General features: G+C 40.7%; 1 protein-coding gene across 1 annotated transcript; it reads left to right on the forward strand.

Moving 5' to 3' along the window:
- The first annotated feature begins 2,488 nt into the window (after nt 1–2,488).
- Nucleotides 2,489–14,240, forward strand: CUNHXorf66 (chromosome unknown CXorf66 homolog). The gene is made up of 3 exons (XM_005086486.2): nt 2,489–2,655; nt 3,631–3,787; nt 13,207–14,240. The coding sequence occupies exons 1-3, from the start codon at nt 2,538–2,540 to the stop codon at nt 14,150–14,152; spliced, it is 1,221 nt and encodes a 406-aa protein (XP_005086543.2). The 5' UTR covers nt 2,489–2,537; the 3' UTR covers nt 14,153–14,240.
- The last annotated feature ends 1,964 nt before the right edge of the window (nt 14,241–16,204 follow it).

Genomic DNA, 16,204 nt, shown 5'->3' on the forward strand with positions numbered 1-16,204 from the left:
AAGTGCTCAACATCCCTAGCCATCAGGGAAATGCAAATCAAAACAACTCTGAGATACCATCTTACTCCTGTCAGAATGGCTAAAATTGAAAACACCAATGACAATTCATGCTGAAGAGGATGTGGTGAAAGGGGAACACAACTCCACTGCTGGTGGGAGTGCCAACTCACACAGCCACTTTGGAATCAGTATGGAGATTCCTCAGAAAAATGGGAATCAGCCTACCACAAGACCCAGAAATTCCACTCTTAGGTATATACCCAAAAGATGCCCATTCATACAACAAGGACATCTGTTCTACTGTGTTCATAGCAGCATTATTTGTAATAGCCAGAACTTGGAAACAGCCTAGATGCCCCTCAACCGAAGAGTGGATAGAGAATATGTCGTACATTTATACAATGGAGTACTATTCAGCAGAAAAAAAACAATGGAATCCTGAGATTTGCAGGCAAATGGATGGCACTATAAGAAACCATCCTGAGTGAGGTAACCCAGCCACAAAAAGAGAACATGACATGTACTCTCTCATATATGGATTTTAGACATAGATCTGGGGAGTGCCAGCCTGAAATCCCATGGCCAGAGATTCTGGGGAACAGAACCTTCATTCAGTGGCTGATGGAAGAAGAGGCAGACTCCCACGCTAAGCACTGAGCTGAACTCAAGAAATCCAGTGACAAAGAGAGAGGAATGATGACCAAAGACATTAATACTGGGCTGGTTTAACCCCCAGAAACAGCTGACCTGACAAGGGTTAGCTCCTGAATCCCAGACTGATGCCTGGGAGTCCAGCATGGATCAAGACCCCCTGAATGTGGGTGTCAGTGAGGAGGCCTAGGCAATCTACTGAGCCTTGGGTAGTAGATCAGTATTTATCCCGGGTATACAAATGGACTTTGGGTACCCATCCAGCAATGAGAAATGCACTCTCACCCTGGACTCTTCCATGAAGGTCTAGGACCTGTCCTGGATGAAATGGCAGACTATGGACACCCCCATGGGTGTCACTGGGGAAAGGAGGCAGTATTGGGGGGGGGTTGGTAGGAGGGCATAGGAGGTGGGTAGGGAAAGGGAGTGGGAATTGTGATTGACATGGGAAGCAACCTTGTTTCTAATTTAAATTTAAATTTAAAAATAAAAATTAAAAAATCGTTTAATCTGGAAAGTGAGGAAACATGCCTTTAATCCCAGCACCCAGGAGGCAGAGGCAGGCAGATCTCTGAGTTCCAGGACAAACAGTGCTACATGGGGAAACCCTTCCCATTGAACAATGTGAGGTGCACTCTCACCCTGAAGTCTTGGGGAAGGGTCTAGGCCCTGCCCTATATGAAATGACAGACTATGGACACCCCCATGGAGGGCCTCACCCTCCCTGGGGAAATGAGGGGATAACGGGGGGGTGGTTGGGGGGAGGGCACGGGAGGAGGGGAGGGAATGGGAGAGGGACCTGGAACTGACTTGTGAAGCAACCTCGTTTCTTATCTAAATTTAAACTGGAAAATAAAAAAAAAAGCAAACAAAAAATCCTGTAATTTTGTTTTCAGTTATAAGATATTTTATTTTATTTTTATTTTATTTTATTATTATTTTTTTGGTTTTTCGAGACAGGGTTTCTCTGTGGCTTTGGAGTCTGTCCGGGAACTCGCTTGGTAGCCCAAGCTGGTCTCGAACTCACAGAGATCCGCCTGCCTCTGCCTCCCGAGTGCTGGGATTAAAGGCGTGCGTCACCAACGCCTGGCTCAAGATATTTTATTTTAAAAATGATTAAATGCCACTTGGGAGGCTGGAGCAATGACTCCAAAGCTAAAGCACTGACTGCTTTTGTAGGGTACCAACATGGTGGCTAACAACTGCCACTCAAGTTCCAGGGGATCTGACACCTGCTTCTTCTTCTTGTATGTAATACACAAATATGGTGCACAGATACACATGTAGACAAAAAATTCGTGGTGTAGACAGGAGTTTCTGTCACACCTGCTCCTGCATCCATGTAGGCCCAAATCACAGTTAACACACAGAAGCTTATATTAATTATAAAATGTTTGGTGTCTTTCTCAGTGTTATTACTAACAAACTCTTACAACTTAAATTAACCCATAATTCTTATCTAGGTTTAGTCACATGGCTTGGTAACTTTTCTCATTACAGCATTCTCATCTTGCTTCCTCTGTGGCTGGCTGGTGACTGCTTCTCTGCCTTTGTCTTCCCAGAAATCTCCTATTCTGGTAGCCCCGCCCATACTTCTTGCCTGGCAACAGTCCAGTCAGCATTTTATTAAACCAATCTGAGTGACAAATCTTTACAGTGTACAAGAACATTATCCCACACCATCATGGACATAAAATAAAAATACAGACTTTTAAAAAGTCACTTGATAATATCTGTGTACAAAATTTGCTGCTTTACCACAGTGAGATTATGTTGCCAGGGTCTGATGCAAATGATAGTGATGTCACAAACCCCAAGAGCAGCCTGAGGCAAGTCATATGCAGCAGGAACCTTAGTGAAAGGAACACTTCGGCCATACTCTGGCCATGAAGATTCATATTTATGTCCTATTCTTGTCCATTTGGACAATCAATTGTTTAACTAGAAACCAAACTGATGAATTGTCTTCTTCTTCCACTACTACTACTACTACTACTACTACTAGTACTACCACCACCACCACCACCACCACCACCACCACCACCACCACCACCACCACCACGCCCCCCACAGGTATGTGCCTAAGCTTAATGTTTAAAATGTATTATCTGTTACGTTATCGATTCATGTCATTAGGTGTGGTAGATAAAGAAATATGCTGTTACAATGGTGTTACTATCTATTATGAGGTCTTTAAGAATTCTGAGTATAATAGCTGATATTTAAGTCCTAAGTGAAAATTCTGACCCTAAAGAATACAGTTACCATCCCCTCTGACTTCCCTTTCACACCAAGTCTGCCACCCAAACTAGACAATGTTATGTGAATACATCTACTGGAGGACTTAAGCAACATGGGTTTGTTTTGATTTGGGCTTAGTTGTTGGAGTCAGATTCTTACTGTGTTGTTCAGGCTTATTTCGAGTACCTGACCTGAAATGACCCTTCACTCTTAGCCTCTGTAGTGGTTGTTCCTAATACACCATTTACTATGACCACGGTGTGTTGTTATCCTGTTTTGTTTCCTATCGCATACATTCACATGGTAACATTCCATGCACAGCATACACACAAAATCTTTATTACTTGAATAAGCACCCATAATCCAGAGGTAATGTAGATAATGATACAGATTAGCTACAGATACTACTCCAAGATGTGCTCAAGAAAAGAAAATTACACTGGAGGGCTCCGTGGGTAACTAACGCAATCACTGTGCAAGTGTGATGACTACATTCAGAGCCCCAGAACCCACATAAAGCGGAGCACAATGACAACTTATCTATAATCCAGTGTCGCTCCAGTGAGATACTCAAACAAACACTCAAAAACATAGGCAAATACTCACAGACATAAAATATATTTTGAAAAAATTATTGTGAAAGAGATTTGACTTAAAATGTGCAGTGGCAAACCACTAGCAAAGTGGGAATAAACTGGGTTACCTAACACATTTTCTAATGGTATAATCTTTTTGCAGTTGATAAAACTACTGAATCAGCAGGATCAGGAATGGACAATTTTAGGAAACGTCTACTTGGTTTCATAGTTGGAATTATGATCATAGCCTTCACCTTTACTTGTTTTTGTTTACTCCATTATAACTGTATGGTTGAGGAGGTCCAGTCACCAGCAGGGTAAGTTTTATACATTTAAAAATGAAAAGTGTGTGTATGTTGTGAGTGTATTTATGTGTGTGGATGTGTGGGTGAGGTATTTGTGTACAGGTATGTGCACACATGCAGAAACCAGAATAGGATGTCAGATGGCATGGCACCAGCACTCTTCCTTTCTCTACCTTTTCCTCACATGTGGGATAAAGCATGTGCTTTTTACATGGGTTTTACATGAAAGATCCATGAGAAGGAAGAAAGACAAGGGGACAAGCAACTTAAAAATAGTCCAGGCTTTTAAAAAACTATATACTTTCATATGTATGAGTATTTGTCTCTATATGCATATGTGCATCATGTGCACAAACTACCCACAGGGGTCAAACGAGGGCATCAATCCCCTTGGAAATGGAGTTAAAGCCAGTTGTGAACCACAATGTGGGTACTGTTATCTAAGTACAGGTTCTGTGCAAGAACAGCAAGTACTCTTAATCACTAAGCCATGTCTCTAACCCTAGTAGTACAGGCTTTTATTTGGGAGATCCAAATAAAAATCATCTTCTAATCCCTACAGGCACCAAGCACATACATGGTGCAAAGACATACATGAAAGCAACCTATCCATATACATAAAATTAAACTATTTTTTAATTAAAAGAGTAAGAGGGTGGATGGGGTGGGGGGAGGGGGAGGGGTGGGAGAAGGGAAGGCAGGGAGAACTGTGGTTGGTATGTAAAATGAAAAAAATTTAAGTAATTAAAAAAAGGAGTAAGAGCTCACTGTCTGAATACAGCTTGGAGTAGTTATGGGATAGAAACTTGGGAAGGGGAAAATTGAAATTTTTCCTTTAGCCAGGTATGGTGGTGCACACCTTTAATCCCAGCACTCAGGAGGCAGAGGCAGGTGGATCTCTGTGGGTTCCAGGCAAACCTGGTCTACAAAGCGAGTTCCAGGACAGCCAGAGCTACACACAGAGAAACCCTGTCTCAAAAAACAAACAAAAATCCACAGATAAATTCCGTTTTTTATTTATTTTTTATTTTTTAATTATTTTTTATTTATTTTTCAGTTTAAATTTAGATTAGAAACAAGGTTGCTTCACAAGTCAGTTCCAGGTCCCTCTCCCTTCCCCCTCCCCTCCTCCTTTGCCCTCCCCCCAATCCCCTATTATCACCTCATTTCCCCAGGGAGGGTGAGGCCCTCCATGGGGGTGTCCATAGTCTGTCATTTCATACAGGGCAGGGCCTAGACCCTCCCCCAAGAGTTCAGGGTGAGAGTGCATCTCACATTGTTGGATGGGAGTCCAAAGTCTGTGTGTATACTTGGGATGAGTACTGATCTACTGCCCAAGGCTCAATAGATTACCTAGGCATCCTCACTGACACCCACATTCAGGGGGGTCTTGATCAGTCCCATGCTGGATTCCCAGGCTGATGCCTGGGATTCAAGAGTTAACCTTTGTCAGGTCAGCTGTTTCTGGGGGTTAAACCAGCCCAGTCTTAATCCCTTTGGTCATCAGTCCTCCCTCTCTGTTACTGGCTTTCTTGAGTTCAGATCAGTACTTAAGCTAGGGAGTCTGCCTCTTCTTCCATCAGCCACTGAATGAAGTTTCTGTTTCCCAGACTCTCTGGCCATGCAATTGTAGGCTGGCACTCCCCAGATCTATGTCTAAAATCCATATATGAGATAGTACATGCCATGTTTCTCTTTTTGTGACTGGGTTACCTCACTCAGGATCGTTTCTTATAGTGCCATCCATTTGCCTGCGAATCTCAGGATTCCATTGTTTTTTTCTGCTGAATAGTACTCCATTGTGTAGATGTACCACATTTTCTCTATCCACTCTTCGGGTGAGGGACATCTAGGTTGCTTCCAAGTTCTGGCTATTACAAATAATGCTGCTATGAACATAGTGGAACAGACATACTTGTTGTATGAATGGGCATCTTTTGGATATATGCCTAAGAGTGGAGTTGCTGGGTCTTGTGGTAGGTTTATTCCCATTTTTCTGAGGAATCTCCATACTGATTCCAAAGTGGCTGAACCAGTTGGCACTCCCACCAGCAGTGGAGGAGTGTTCCCCTTTCACCACATCCTCTCCAGCATAAATTGTTGTTGGTGTTTTTGATTTTAGCCATTCTGACAGGAGTGAGCTGGTATCTCAGAGTTGTTTTGATTTGCATTTCCTGGATGGCTAAGGATGTTGAGCACTTTCTCAAGTGCCTCTCAGCCATTTTAGACTCCTCTATTGAAAATTCTCTATTTAGTTCTGCAGCCCACTTTTTAATTGGATCCTTTGGAGTTTTGGAGACTTGCTTCTTGAGTTCTTTGTAAATTTTGGAGATCAACCCTCTGTCAGATGTGGGATTAGTGAATATTTTTTCCCATTCTGTGGGCTGCCTTTTTGTCTTGCTGACTGTTTCCTTTGCCTTACAGAAGCTTATCAGTTTCAGGAGGTCCCATTTATTAATTGTTGATCTCACTGTCTGTGCTAGTGGTGTTATGTTCAGGAAGCTATCTCCTGTAGCAATTCCTTCAAGGGTACCACCCACTTTCTCTTCTAAGAGGTTCAGTGTGGCTGGATTTATGTTGATGTCTTTGATCCATTTGGAGTTAAGTTTTGTGCATGGCTATAGACATGGATCGATCCGCATTCTTCTACATGCCAGCCTCCAGTTATGCCAGCACCATTTGTTGAAGATGCTTTCTTTATTCCATTGTACATTTTTAGCTTCTTTGTCAAAGATCAGATGTTCATACGTGTGTGGGTTAATATCCGGGTTTTCAATTCGATTCCTTTGGTCTACCTGTCTATTTTTGTGCCAATACCAAGCTGTTTTCAGGACTGTAGCTCTATAATAGAGCTTGAGATCAGGGATGGTGATGCCTCCGAACGTTGCCTTGTTGAACAGGGTTGTTTTGGCTATCCTGGGTCTTTTGTTTTTCCATACAAAATTGATTATTGTTCTTTCAAGGTCTGTGAAGAATTGTGCTGGGATTTTAATGGGGATTGCATTGAATCTGTAGATTGCTTTTGGCAGGATTGCCATTTTTACTACATTGATCCTACCTATCCAAGAGCATGCGAGTTCTTTCCATTTTCTGATGGCTTCTTTAATTTCTTTCTTTAAAGATTCAAAGTTCTTGCAATACAGGTCTTTCATTTGTTTGGTTAGCGTTATCCCAAGGTATTTTATGTTGTTTGTGGCAATTGTAAAGGGTGATGTTTCTCTGATTTCTTTCTCAGACCTTTTGTCATCTTTATATAGTAGGGCTACTGATGCTCTTGAGTTGATCTTGTAGCCTACCACTTTGCTGAAGGTGTTAATCAGCTGTAAGAGTTCCCTGGTAGAGTTCTTTGGGTCATTGATGTAAACTATCATATCGTCTGCAAACAGTGAAAGTTTGACCTCTTCCTTCCCGATTTGTATCCCCGTGATCCCCCTTTGTTGTCATATGGCAATGGCTAGAACTTCAAATACCATGTTGAAAAGGTATGGAGAGAGTGGACAGCCTTGTTTTGTTCCTGATTTTAGAGGAATTGCGTTGAGTTTCTGTCCATTTAGTTTGATGTTGGGTGTTGGTTTACTGTATATGACTTTTATTATGTTTGAGTATGTCCCTGTTAGCCCAGATCTCTCCAAGACCTTTATCATGAAGGGATGTTGGATTTTGTCAAAGGCTTTTTCAGCATCTAGTGAGATGATCATGTGATTTTTGTTTTTCAGCTTGTTTATATGGTGGATTACGTTGATGGATTTTCGTATGTTGAACCATCCCTGTATCCCTGGGATGAAACCCACTTGATCGTGGTGAATGATTGTTTTGATGTGTTCTTGGATCTGATTTGCCAGTATTTTATTGAGTATTTTTGCATCAATGTTCATGAGGGATATTGGTCTGAAGTTCTCTTTCGTAGTTGTGTCTTTGTGTGGCTTGGGGATCAATGTTATTGAAGCCTCATAGAAAGAGTTTGGCAAAGACCCTTCTGCTTCTATTGTGTGGAATACTTTGAGAAGAATTGGTATAAGCTGTTCTTTGAATTTCTGGTAGAATTCTGCACTGAGCCCGTCTGGACCTGCACTTTTTTTGGTTGGTAGACTTTTGATGACTGCTTCTATTTCCATAGGGATTATATGTCTATTTAAATTGCTTATCTGATCTTGATTTAGTTTTGGCAAATGATAGCTATCCAGGAAGTCATCCATTTCCTTTAAATTTTCGAATTTTGTGGAGTACAGGTTTTCAACGTATGACCTGATGATTCTCTGGATTTCCTCAGAGTCTGTTGTTATGTCCCCCTTTTCATTTCTGATTTTGTTAGTTTTCATGTTCACTCTCTGCTGTTTGGTAAGTTTGGACAAAGGTTTGTCTATCTTGTTGATTTTCTCAAAGAACCAACTCTTCGTTGCATTGATTTTTTGTATTGTTTTCCTAGTTTCTACTTTATTGTTTTGAGCCCTCAATTTGATTATTTCCTGGCGTCTACTCCTCCTCGGGGAGTTTGCTTCTTTGTGTTCTAGAGCTTTCAGCTGTGCTGTTAATTCTGTAGTATAACTATTCTCCAGTTTATTCATGTGGGCACTTAGTGCTATGAACTTCCCCCATAGCACTGCTTTCAAAGTGTCCCATAGGTTTGGGTATGTTGTGTCTTCATTCTCATTGAATTTGAGGAAGTCTTTAATTTCTTTTTTTATTTCTTCTTTGACCCAGGAATGGTGCAGTTCAGCATTATTCAATTTCCATGAGTTTGTAGGTTTTCTGCAATTTGTGTTTTTGTTGAATTCTAATTTTAAAGCATGGTGGTCTGTTAAGACTCATGGAGTTATTCCAATTTTTTGTAGCTGCTGATGTTTGATATGTTGTCAAGTATGTGGTCAATTTTTGAGAAGGTTCCATGTGGTGGTGAGAAGAAGGTATATTCTTTTTTATGTGGATGAAATGTTCTATAGATGTCTGTTAATCCCAGTTGGGTCATTACTTCTATTAGACCCTTTGCTTCTTTGTTGAATTTCTGTCTGGAATCCCTGTCTAGTGGTGAGAATGGTGTGTTGAAATCTCCCACTATAACTGTGTGTGGGCTTTATATGTGATTTAAGTTCTAATAATGTTTCTTTTACGAATGTGGATGCCTTTGTATTTGGGGCATAGATGTTCAGAATTGAAACTTCATCTTGGTGAATTTCTCCTGTGATGAGTATGTAATGACCTCCTTCATCTCTTTTGATTGATTTTATTTTAAAGTCTAGTTTGTTAGATATTAGGATTGCTACCCCTGCTTGTTTCTTGTGTCCATTTGATTGAAACATCTTTTCCCAACCTTTAACTCTGAGGTAATGTCTGTCTTTGAGGGTGAGGTGTGTTTCTTGTATGCAGCAGAAGGAAGGGTTCTGTCTTCGAATCCATTCTGTTAGCCTGTGTCTTTTTATGGGTGAGTTAAGGCCATTAATGTTGAGGGATATTAATGACCTTTGATTGCTCATCCTTCTTCAATTTGCAATGGTTGTTGTTGGTGGAATTATATGTGGAATTTCACCCCTTTGTTCTTTTGGCTGTTGGGAGAGAGGGATTCTCTAATGCCTATGTTTTTCTGGTTGTAGTTAGCTTCCTTGGGTTGGAGTTTTCCTTCCAAAACTTTCTGTAGGGCTTGGTTAGTGGATATGTATTGCTTGAATCTAGTTTTGTCATGGAATATCTTGTTTTCTCCATCTATAGTGATTGAGAGCTTTGCCGGGTATAGTAGTCTGGGCTGGCATCCATGGTCTCTTAGTGTTGGTAGAATGTCTATCCAGGACCTTCTGGTTTTCAGAGTTTCCATGGAGAACTCAGGTGTAATTCTGATAGGTCTGCCTTTATATGTTACTTGGCCTGTTTCCTTAGCTGCTCTTAATATTCTTTCTTTATTCTGTATATTTGGGGTCTTGATTATTATGTGGCAAGGGGACTTTTTTTGTGGTCCAGTCTATTTGGTGTTCTGTAAGCTTCTTGTACCTTCATTGGCATGTCTTTCTTAAGGTTGGGAAAGTTTTCTTCTATGATTTTGTTGAATATGTTTTCTGCCCCTTGGAGGTGGTTTTCTTCTCCTTCTTCTATACCTATTATTCTTAGATTTGGTCTTTTCATGGTGTCCCATATTTCCTGGATGTTTTGTGTTAAGGATTTGTTGGACTTAAGGTTTTCTTTGGTCGATGAATCCATTTCTCCTAGTGTATCTTCAACACTTGAGATTCTCTCTTCCATCTCTTCTATTCTGTTGGTAATGCTTGCATCAGTAGTACCTGATCATTTGCCCAACTTTTCTATTTCCTGCCTTTCTTCAGATTGTGTTTTTTTATTGTCTCTATTTCAGTTTTCAACCCTTGCAGTGTTTGCATTGCTTCTTGCAATTTTCAGTTTCTCTTTTCGTCCATTTGTTGCCTTTTATGAATTTTTTGGTTTGTTCTTCCATTTCTTGCATTTTTTGGTTTGTTTTTCTTCCAATTCTTGCATTTTTTGGTTTGTTTTTTCTTCCATTTGAGGGATTTTCCTATATCCTCTTTTAGGGCCTCTATCATTTTCATGAAAGTGTTTTTAAGGTCATTCTCTTCTGCATCGTTCGCATTGGAATGTTGGAGTCTTGTTGGTGTGGAGTTTCTCGAATCTGTTGTTGTCATATTTGTTTTTCTGTTGATGAGTGTGTTTTTGTATTGTCTCTTTCCCATCCCTTCTTCTAGTGGGTGCAGAAAGAGCCCCTTACTGGTCTGGTGGTTAGGGGACCAGACTTCCCTTTTGGTGGGTGCTAGCAAGTACAATAATCTGGTGGTTCTTCTATTCCTTGTCCTCATTCTGGTCTCATGGATGGAGAAGAAGAACAGGAATCTGGGGCGCTTAGCCTCCCACCTGGTCCCCTGGCCCCTTTGCTGGATCCTGTTGTACCTGATCCTGTGGCCGGAACAGTTGCTCCCCTGGTCTCCCTGGCTCCTCTGTTTTCCTGGTCTCGTTGGTGGGAAAGAAGTCCTGGAGTCTGGGGTGTTTGGCTTCCACTGGGATTGGAAGCTCTGTGCAGTTCCCAGGTGATCCCCAGGCACTGGAACACAGGCCCAGAAGCAGGGCCTGTTGTACCTGATGCCGCCACCAGAAGAGCTGCCTCCATGGACTCCCAAATAAATTCCTTTTATGACTTACAGTTGGTTAATGACTAGGGTAACCAGTGAGCTAGATCAAGGGTGTTAGGTGATCAATAATGTCTTTCATGGATGGTCCCTTACTAGAGGTTGATAGAGAAAGGAAGGCTGGAATCTAGAGAAGCAAATCACTTTCATTCTGGAAATCTGATTATTTTAGCTGCCAAAATTGTCACTGTTTAATCAAAATGTAGGAGGTTTACAAAATGTCATGACTAATGATAACATTTCCTGACTTTTGATTATACAGGTGAAAAACGGAATAGTTGCCATTTTTGTATCTTTTAATGAACAGGGTCTGTGTCCTCCTCAAGGGGACATGGGGATGTCTTCAGTATAGTAAACTTTGGAAGAGGAAGAAGATGGAAGGGAAGTGTCCCATTTCAATAGCCTCCAGAACTACTATCTGTTTAACTACCTGACATTTTCCCCTTAAGAGACCGTAAACTCTTTTAGAAGATGGACATCAAGTCACTCTGTGACTTTTGGATGAAATTAATGGTATAGAAGGGTCGAGGATCCCCACTCTTACTGACTTTCATGCACTGGAGATCAATCAAGGGGACCAAGACAGATGGCTATAGATTGTTGCAGTATCACCTAAGTGTGGATGGACAATGAGACGGTGGTGTTTGGCATGGTCTTAGTGCAGGTAACTACAGTTGATGTGAGTTAATGATTAGAGTAGTTGCATCATCAAGTGTAGGGAATGGCCTTTCGTGTTAGCCCTTCACCTTATCTTCCAGCTCTTAAATACTTCTGGCCACCTCTTCCACAGTGTTCTCTGGTTGTAAGAATTGGTGGTATAAGTGACTTGCCTGGGGCTAGATCCGCATCCATGGCTTATTTCATACATTTTCCACTGTAGGCAATGTAAGGAGAAGCCTCTTTGATTAAGGCTGAAGCTGAACTTGTCTGTGGGTATACACATAGATATTTAAAAGCAGTCTGCTGGTATATCAGTTTAGTTAACCAACAGAAGTGCATTCCTCCTGTGGGCATACTACCTCCTCTACTTGAGTTGTTAGCCAAGCTTACTGGTCCGCTACCCATCCCCCATACAGAGTATGTAGAATCCATTCAGAGAGAGGTTAGTTAGCCCCTGCTACTCCAACAGTAAAGCTGTTATTGCATAGGTGGATATATCTAGTTTTTGTGATGCTATTTTATTTGTACTCTGACAAAACTTGCCTGCAGATCAGAAGATAGGACTAGTGGCTAGTCACTAGAGATCTGCAGGTCTGTACAGACAGACAGGAGTTGATAAGGTGAGGCAAAGATAGAAGCTTGGCCCTTTTTGGCTGTTAAGAGGTGACAGTGGCTTGCTCCTTTGTCTCTCCGAACTCTTAGCATTTACCCGGATATCCTGCTCCAGGTTGTTATTATTATTATTATTATTATTATTATTATTATTATTTTGGTTTTTCGAGACAGGGTTTTTCTGTAGCTTTGGAGCCTGTCCTGTAACTCACTCTGTAGACCAGGCTGGCCTGGAACTCACAGAGATCCGCCTACCTCGGCTTCCCCCTTGCTGGGATTAAAGGCATGCACCACCACTGCCTGACTTCAGGTTGCATTAAGACCAATTAGAACAGGTGTAACAAGCTTTCCGAAGGTTTCTTTATACTCCCTTTATTCCAGTTAATCCTCCTCCATCCCACACCTTCATCTCCCCAATTCCCCCTCTCTCTACCTCCCTGCTTAAACATTTCCACTAAGAGTCTCTCCTTCTTTATGTCTATGTTCTACTACCCTCCCTCCCTAAGGAACACACACCGCCTGCACACACACACACACACACACACACACACACACACACACACACACACATTAGTTTTTTTTTGTTTCCTCTTCTACACAGGTATGCCACTAAATATAATGAACCAAAGCTAGGATCCTCATATGAGGGAGAACTAGTGGAATTTGTCCCTTTTATCCTAGGTTACTCATGTACAGATCCATCCATTTCTCCTGTAAATTCAATTTTTTATATTTTATGTATATGTACCACATCTTTATTATTATTGACAACTTAGTGTCATCCCATACATTAACTATAAGTTATCTAATGCTTTTGAAATAGTGAAAGTATTCTTTAGGGAAAATTATTTATGAATTCATATGTGTAACATGAGTTACAGCTGTCAGCACACCCTAATTGTTACTGTATTTACTTTTACTATGGAAAAATACCCATACTCTAAGCTAGCATTATATTTTCTGATGATAGCAATAGCACTTTTTTTTAAATCATGGCATCCCAAGTTTTCTGCATTTCAGGCTCAACAAAGAAAATATGGCTGCTATATCATCCTGGGTATCCAAGGTATCAGCTTGTCAACCTGATATGATAACTGAGGACATTCTAGAAACTCAACCTCTGCTAGTAAATTCAGACCACACTTCTGTGCCTTCATGCCAAGAAAAACAATCTATAACAAACAATGCAGTAAAATCAACTCAGCCTCCAAGTCTAGAAAAGCCATGTACACCACCCAATGCACAAAAACCAACGAAATACTCAAATACAGATAAGCTACCCACACCAGGTAGTGTAAAAAAGTTGGGCAGACAATTAGATTCAAAAAGGTCAACCAAGTCATCAAGCCCCCAACGATTACATAAGACATTTCACCTAGATAAGTCATATAAGAAACACAGCCTTAAAAAAACACATAAGCTCACACATGCCTGTAAATTAGCTTGTCAAGCCAATTCATCCTCTTCAGAGAAGCAAACCATACCACCTTGGCTAGCTATTCTGCAAACTTCATCTATGATAACCACACCATCTTGTTCATCAGCCTCAAATAATCGAATGGTGCCCACCAAGTCATCCAGAATAAAGAAGCAGAATCAGTCATGTGGACAACATGATCTAAAACCGCCAATGATTAGAGGAAATCCTCCATCAGTCAAAACTTGCCGACATTATAATGAAAAATGTCTCATTTGTAATACTCCTGAATTTCTTCCCAACGATCTTTTGGGGCCACAGATGGAAAATGCTGGAAATCCTTATGTTTCAAAGAAAATGAAGCCATCTCCCAAATCTTTTTACGAAACAGATTACACATACAGTGAAACAGAATACAATTCTTGTCAAGATGAGAGTAATGATACTATGAAAGCATACAATAGTGAAGACAGTGATGCAGAGATAGTCATTATTTGTGACACAAGTAATAATGAGGATGACGTGACTAGAAGCACCTCACCTTATTAAGGACTTAAAACAATTTAACCTATATACAGGATACCCACATGTAATCACTATCAAGAATAGACCTATCTGTCTTGAAGGCAATTAAATTCATGGCATAACCAATTATTGTTGTATTTATTATTGCATCTCGTTGGCACAAGATTCATTTGGTATATCATATTTATATGTGGTTATCTAGATGGGAACTATACATGCTCATAAATATCTAGAAATAAATTTTAAGATAGATAACCTGAACTGCTCTTTCTCCTGAATTAGCTCTCAATGAAAGGACCAATTTGACATTATTTACATACCTTTTTTTTTCAGTGCTGTGGAGTAAACCCAGAGTATTATGTGTGCTACCCAAGTGGTCTACCAATGAGCTTTGTTACCACGTGGAAATGTATTTTTAATTAATTTATTTTTTATTATTGCTTTATTATACAAGTGTTTTGCCTCCATATATGCTCGTGCACCACTTGTGAGCCTGGTGCCCAAAGAGGCCAGAAGAGAGATGCCCTGGAAGTGGAGTTACAGTTCTGAGGTGTCATGTGGATGCTGAGAATAGAAACTGGATCCTCTGAGAGAGCTCTTATCCACTGAGCTCTCTCTTCAGCCCCTGGAAGTATATGTTTAATTTTTATTTTCAGGGTTGGGGATCAAACACAGGACTGTGAATACTAGGCATATCTTTCACCATAGAACTATATTCCCAGTATAGTAATTTTAAGTTGGGGATGGGATATGTGGTGCTGGTAATGGAATCGAGAACCTTGCACATGCCAGGCAAACTCTCTGCTACTGAGCAACACCCCCAGCTTTACTTTTTAATATTTATGTGGAAAATTTGCTGTCTAAGACTTTGTCTTTCTCTATAGGACATAGTGCTTGTTGGAAATTGCTCTGTACTATGGATTGAATGCTTGTATTTGCCCCAAATTCATATGGTTGAGACCTAGTGATGTATAGTATCGTTATAGAGTTCTTGGGTGGTAGGGAGGTCATAAAAATAGAACACATCATTTATACGTTGCTGAAGAGGGCGCTTCTGCCCTGTGAGACACTGCAAAAAGTTTCCATCCATGAATTATAGAGTTGGCCCTCACTAGACATCTGCTGCTGCCTTAAGTTTGAACTTCCCATACTTCAGAGCCATGAGAAATAAATTTGCTAATTACAAGACACTCAGTTTATGGTAGTTTGTTATGGACTCTAAACTGACTAAGATTCTCAATTTTGCTTGCTTTGGAATGACTTAGAAAAATTCCTAATGACCAGTTCTAAGATCATCTCCTTCTCTAGAGATTGCAATCATGGAGGGTCCAACCTGCAGCACACACTCCTGGAACTTGATGAACTCTAAGTGTTGTAATTAAGTCAGCAACTAACTTACTGCAGATAGTAAGAGCAAGGGGACCATGATGAAAACTACACATTGATTATAAACATTACAATGAAAACACATGTTGGGGTCCAAAGGAAGGCTAGGACCAAAAGAGTAAAGTTGAGAGCTGGATAAATGGCTCAGCAGTTTAAAGTACTGAACTACTTTATCGGAAGACCAAGATTTAATTCCCAACACCTACATGGCTACTCACCATGGCCTTTAGCTCCAATTCCAAGGGATATAACTCCCTCTTCTGGCCTTTACCAGTTTCTGCACATAGGTGGTATCCACAAACTCATGCAGGCACACACACACACACACACACAGAGACACAGACACACACACATATTTTTAAATAGACCTTTTAAAAGAAGAACTGTAACATTGGAAACACTAAAAAAGGCAAAAGGGCTTGCATATGGGCATGAGAACACCAAACTGATGGGAGGAAAGATGGTTTTTTGAGTCAGTGTTAGTAGGCCTACTGGTCCCCCCAAGTCCTATTCCCCAAGGAATATGTGCTAGACACTATTGCCCTTTCACATATTGTTGATCCAGACACAACTAATTGTAACAGTAAATTATGGGTGAAAAGTGTCCATATGTTTCAGAAAAGAGACTCCCAGAATGCTCTGTGAGCAAGTTCTTAAATATTAAACAACCAAGAACAACTGCAGTTACAA

The sequence above is a fragment of the Mesocricetus auratus genome, unplaced genomic scaffold (assembly GCF_017639785.1).
Source record: "Mesocricetus auratus isolate SY011 unplaced genomic scaffold, BCM_Maur_2.0 Super-Scaffold_100003, whole genome shotgun sequence".
NCBI lineage: Eukaryota > Metazoa > Chordata > Mammalia > Rodentia > Cricetidae > Mesocricetus > Mesocricetus auratus.

Excerpts from the sequence above, each read along its gene's own strand:
- CUNHXorf66 (XM_005086486.2), top strand. The coding sequence starts at position 2,538 with ATGAAGATTCATATTTATGTCCTATTCTTGTCCATTTGGACAATCAAT. Across the intron at positions 2,656-3,630 it reads TACTACTACTACTACTACTA|TTGATAAAACTACTGAATCA; the intron begins GTACTACCACCA and ends ATCTTTTTGCAG. Across the intron at positions 3,788-13,206 it reads GAGGTCCAGTCACCAGCAGG|GCTCAACAAAGAAAATATGG; the intron begins GTAAGTTTTATA and ends TCTGCATTTCAG.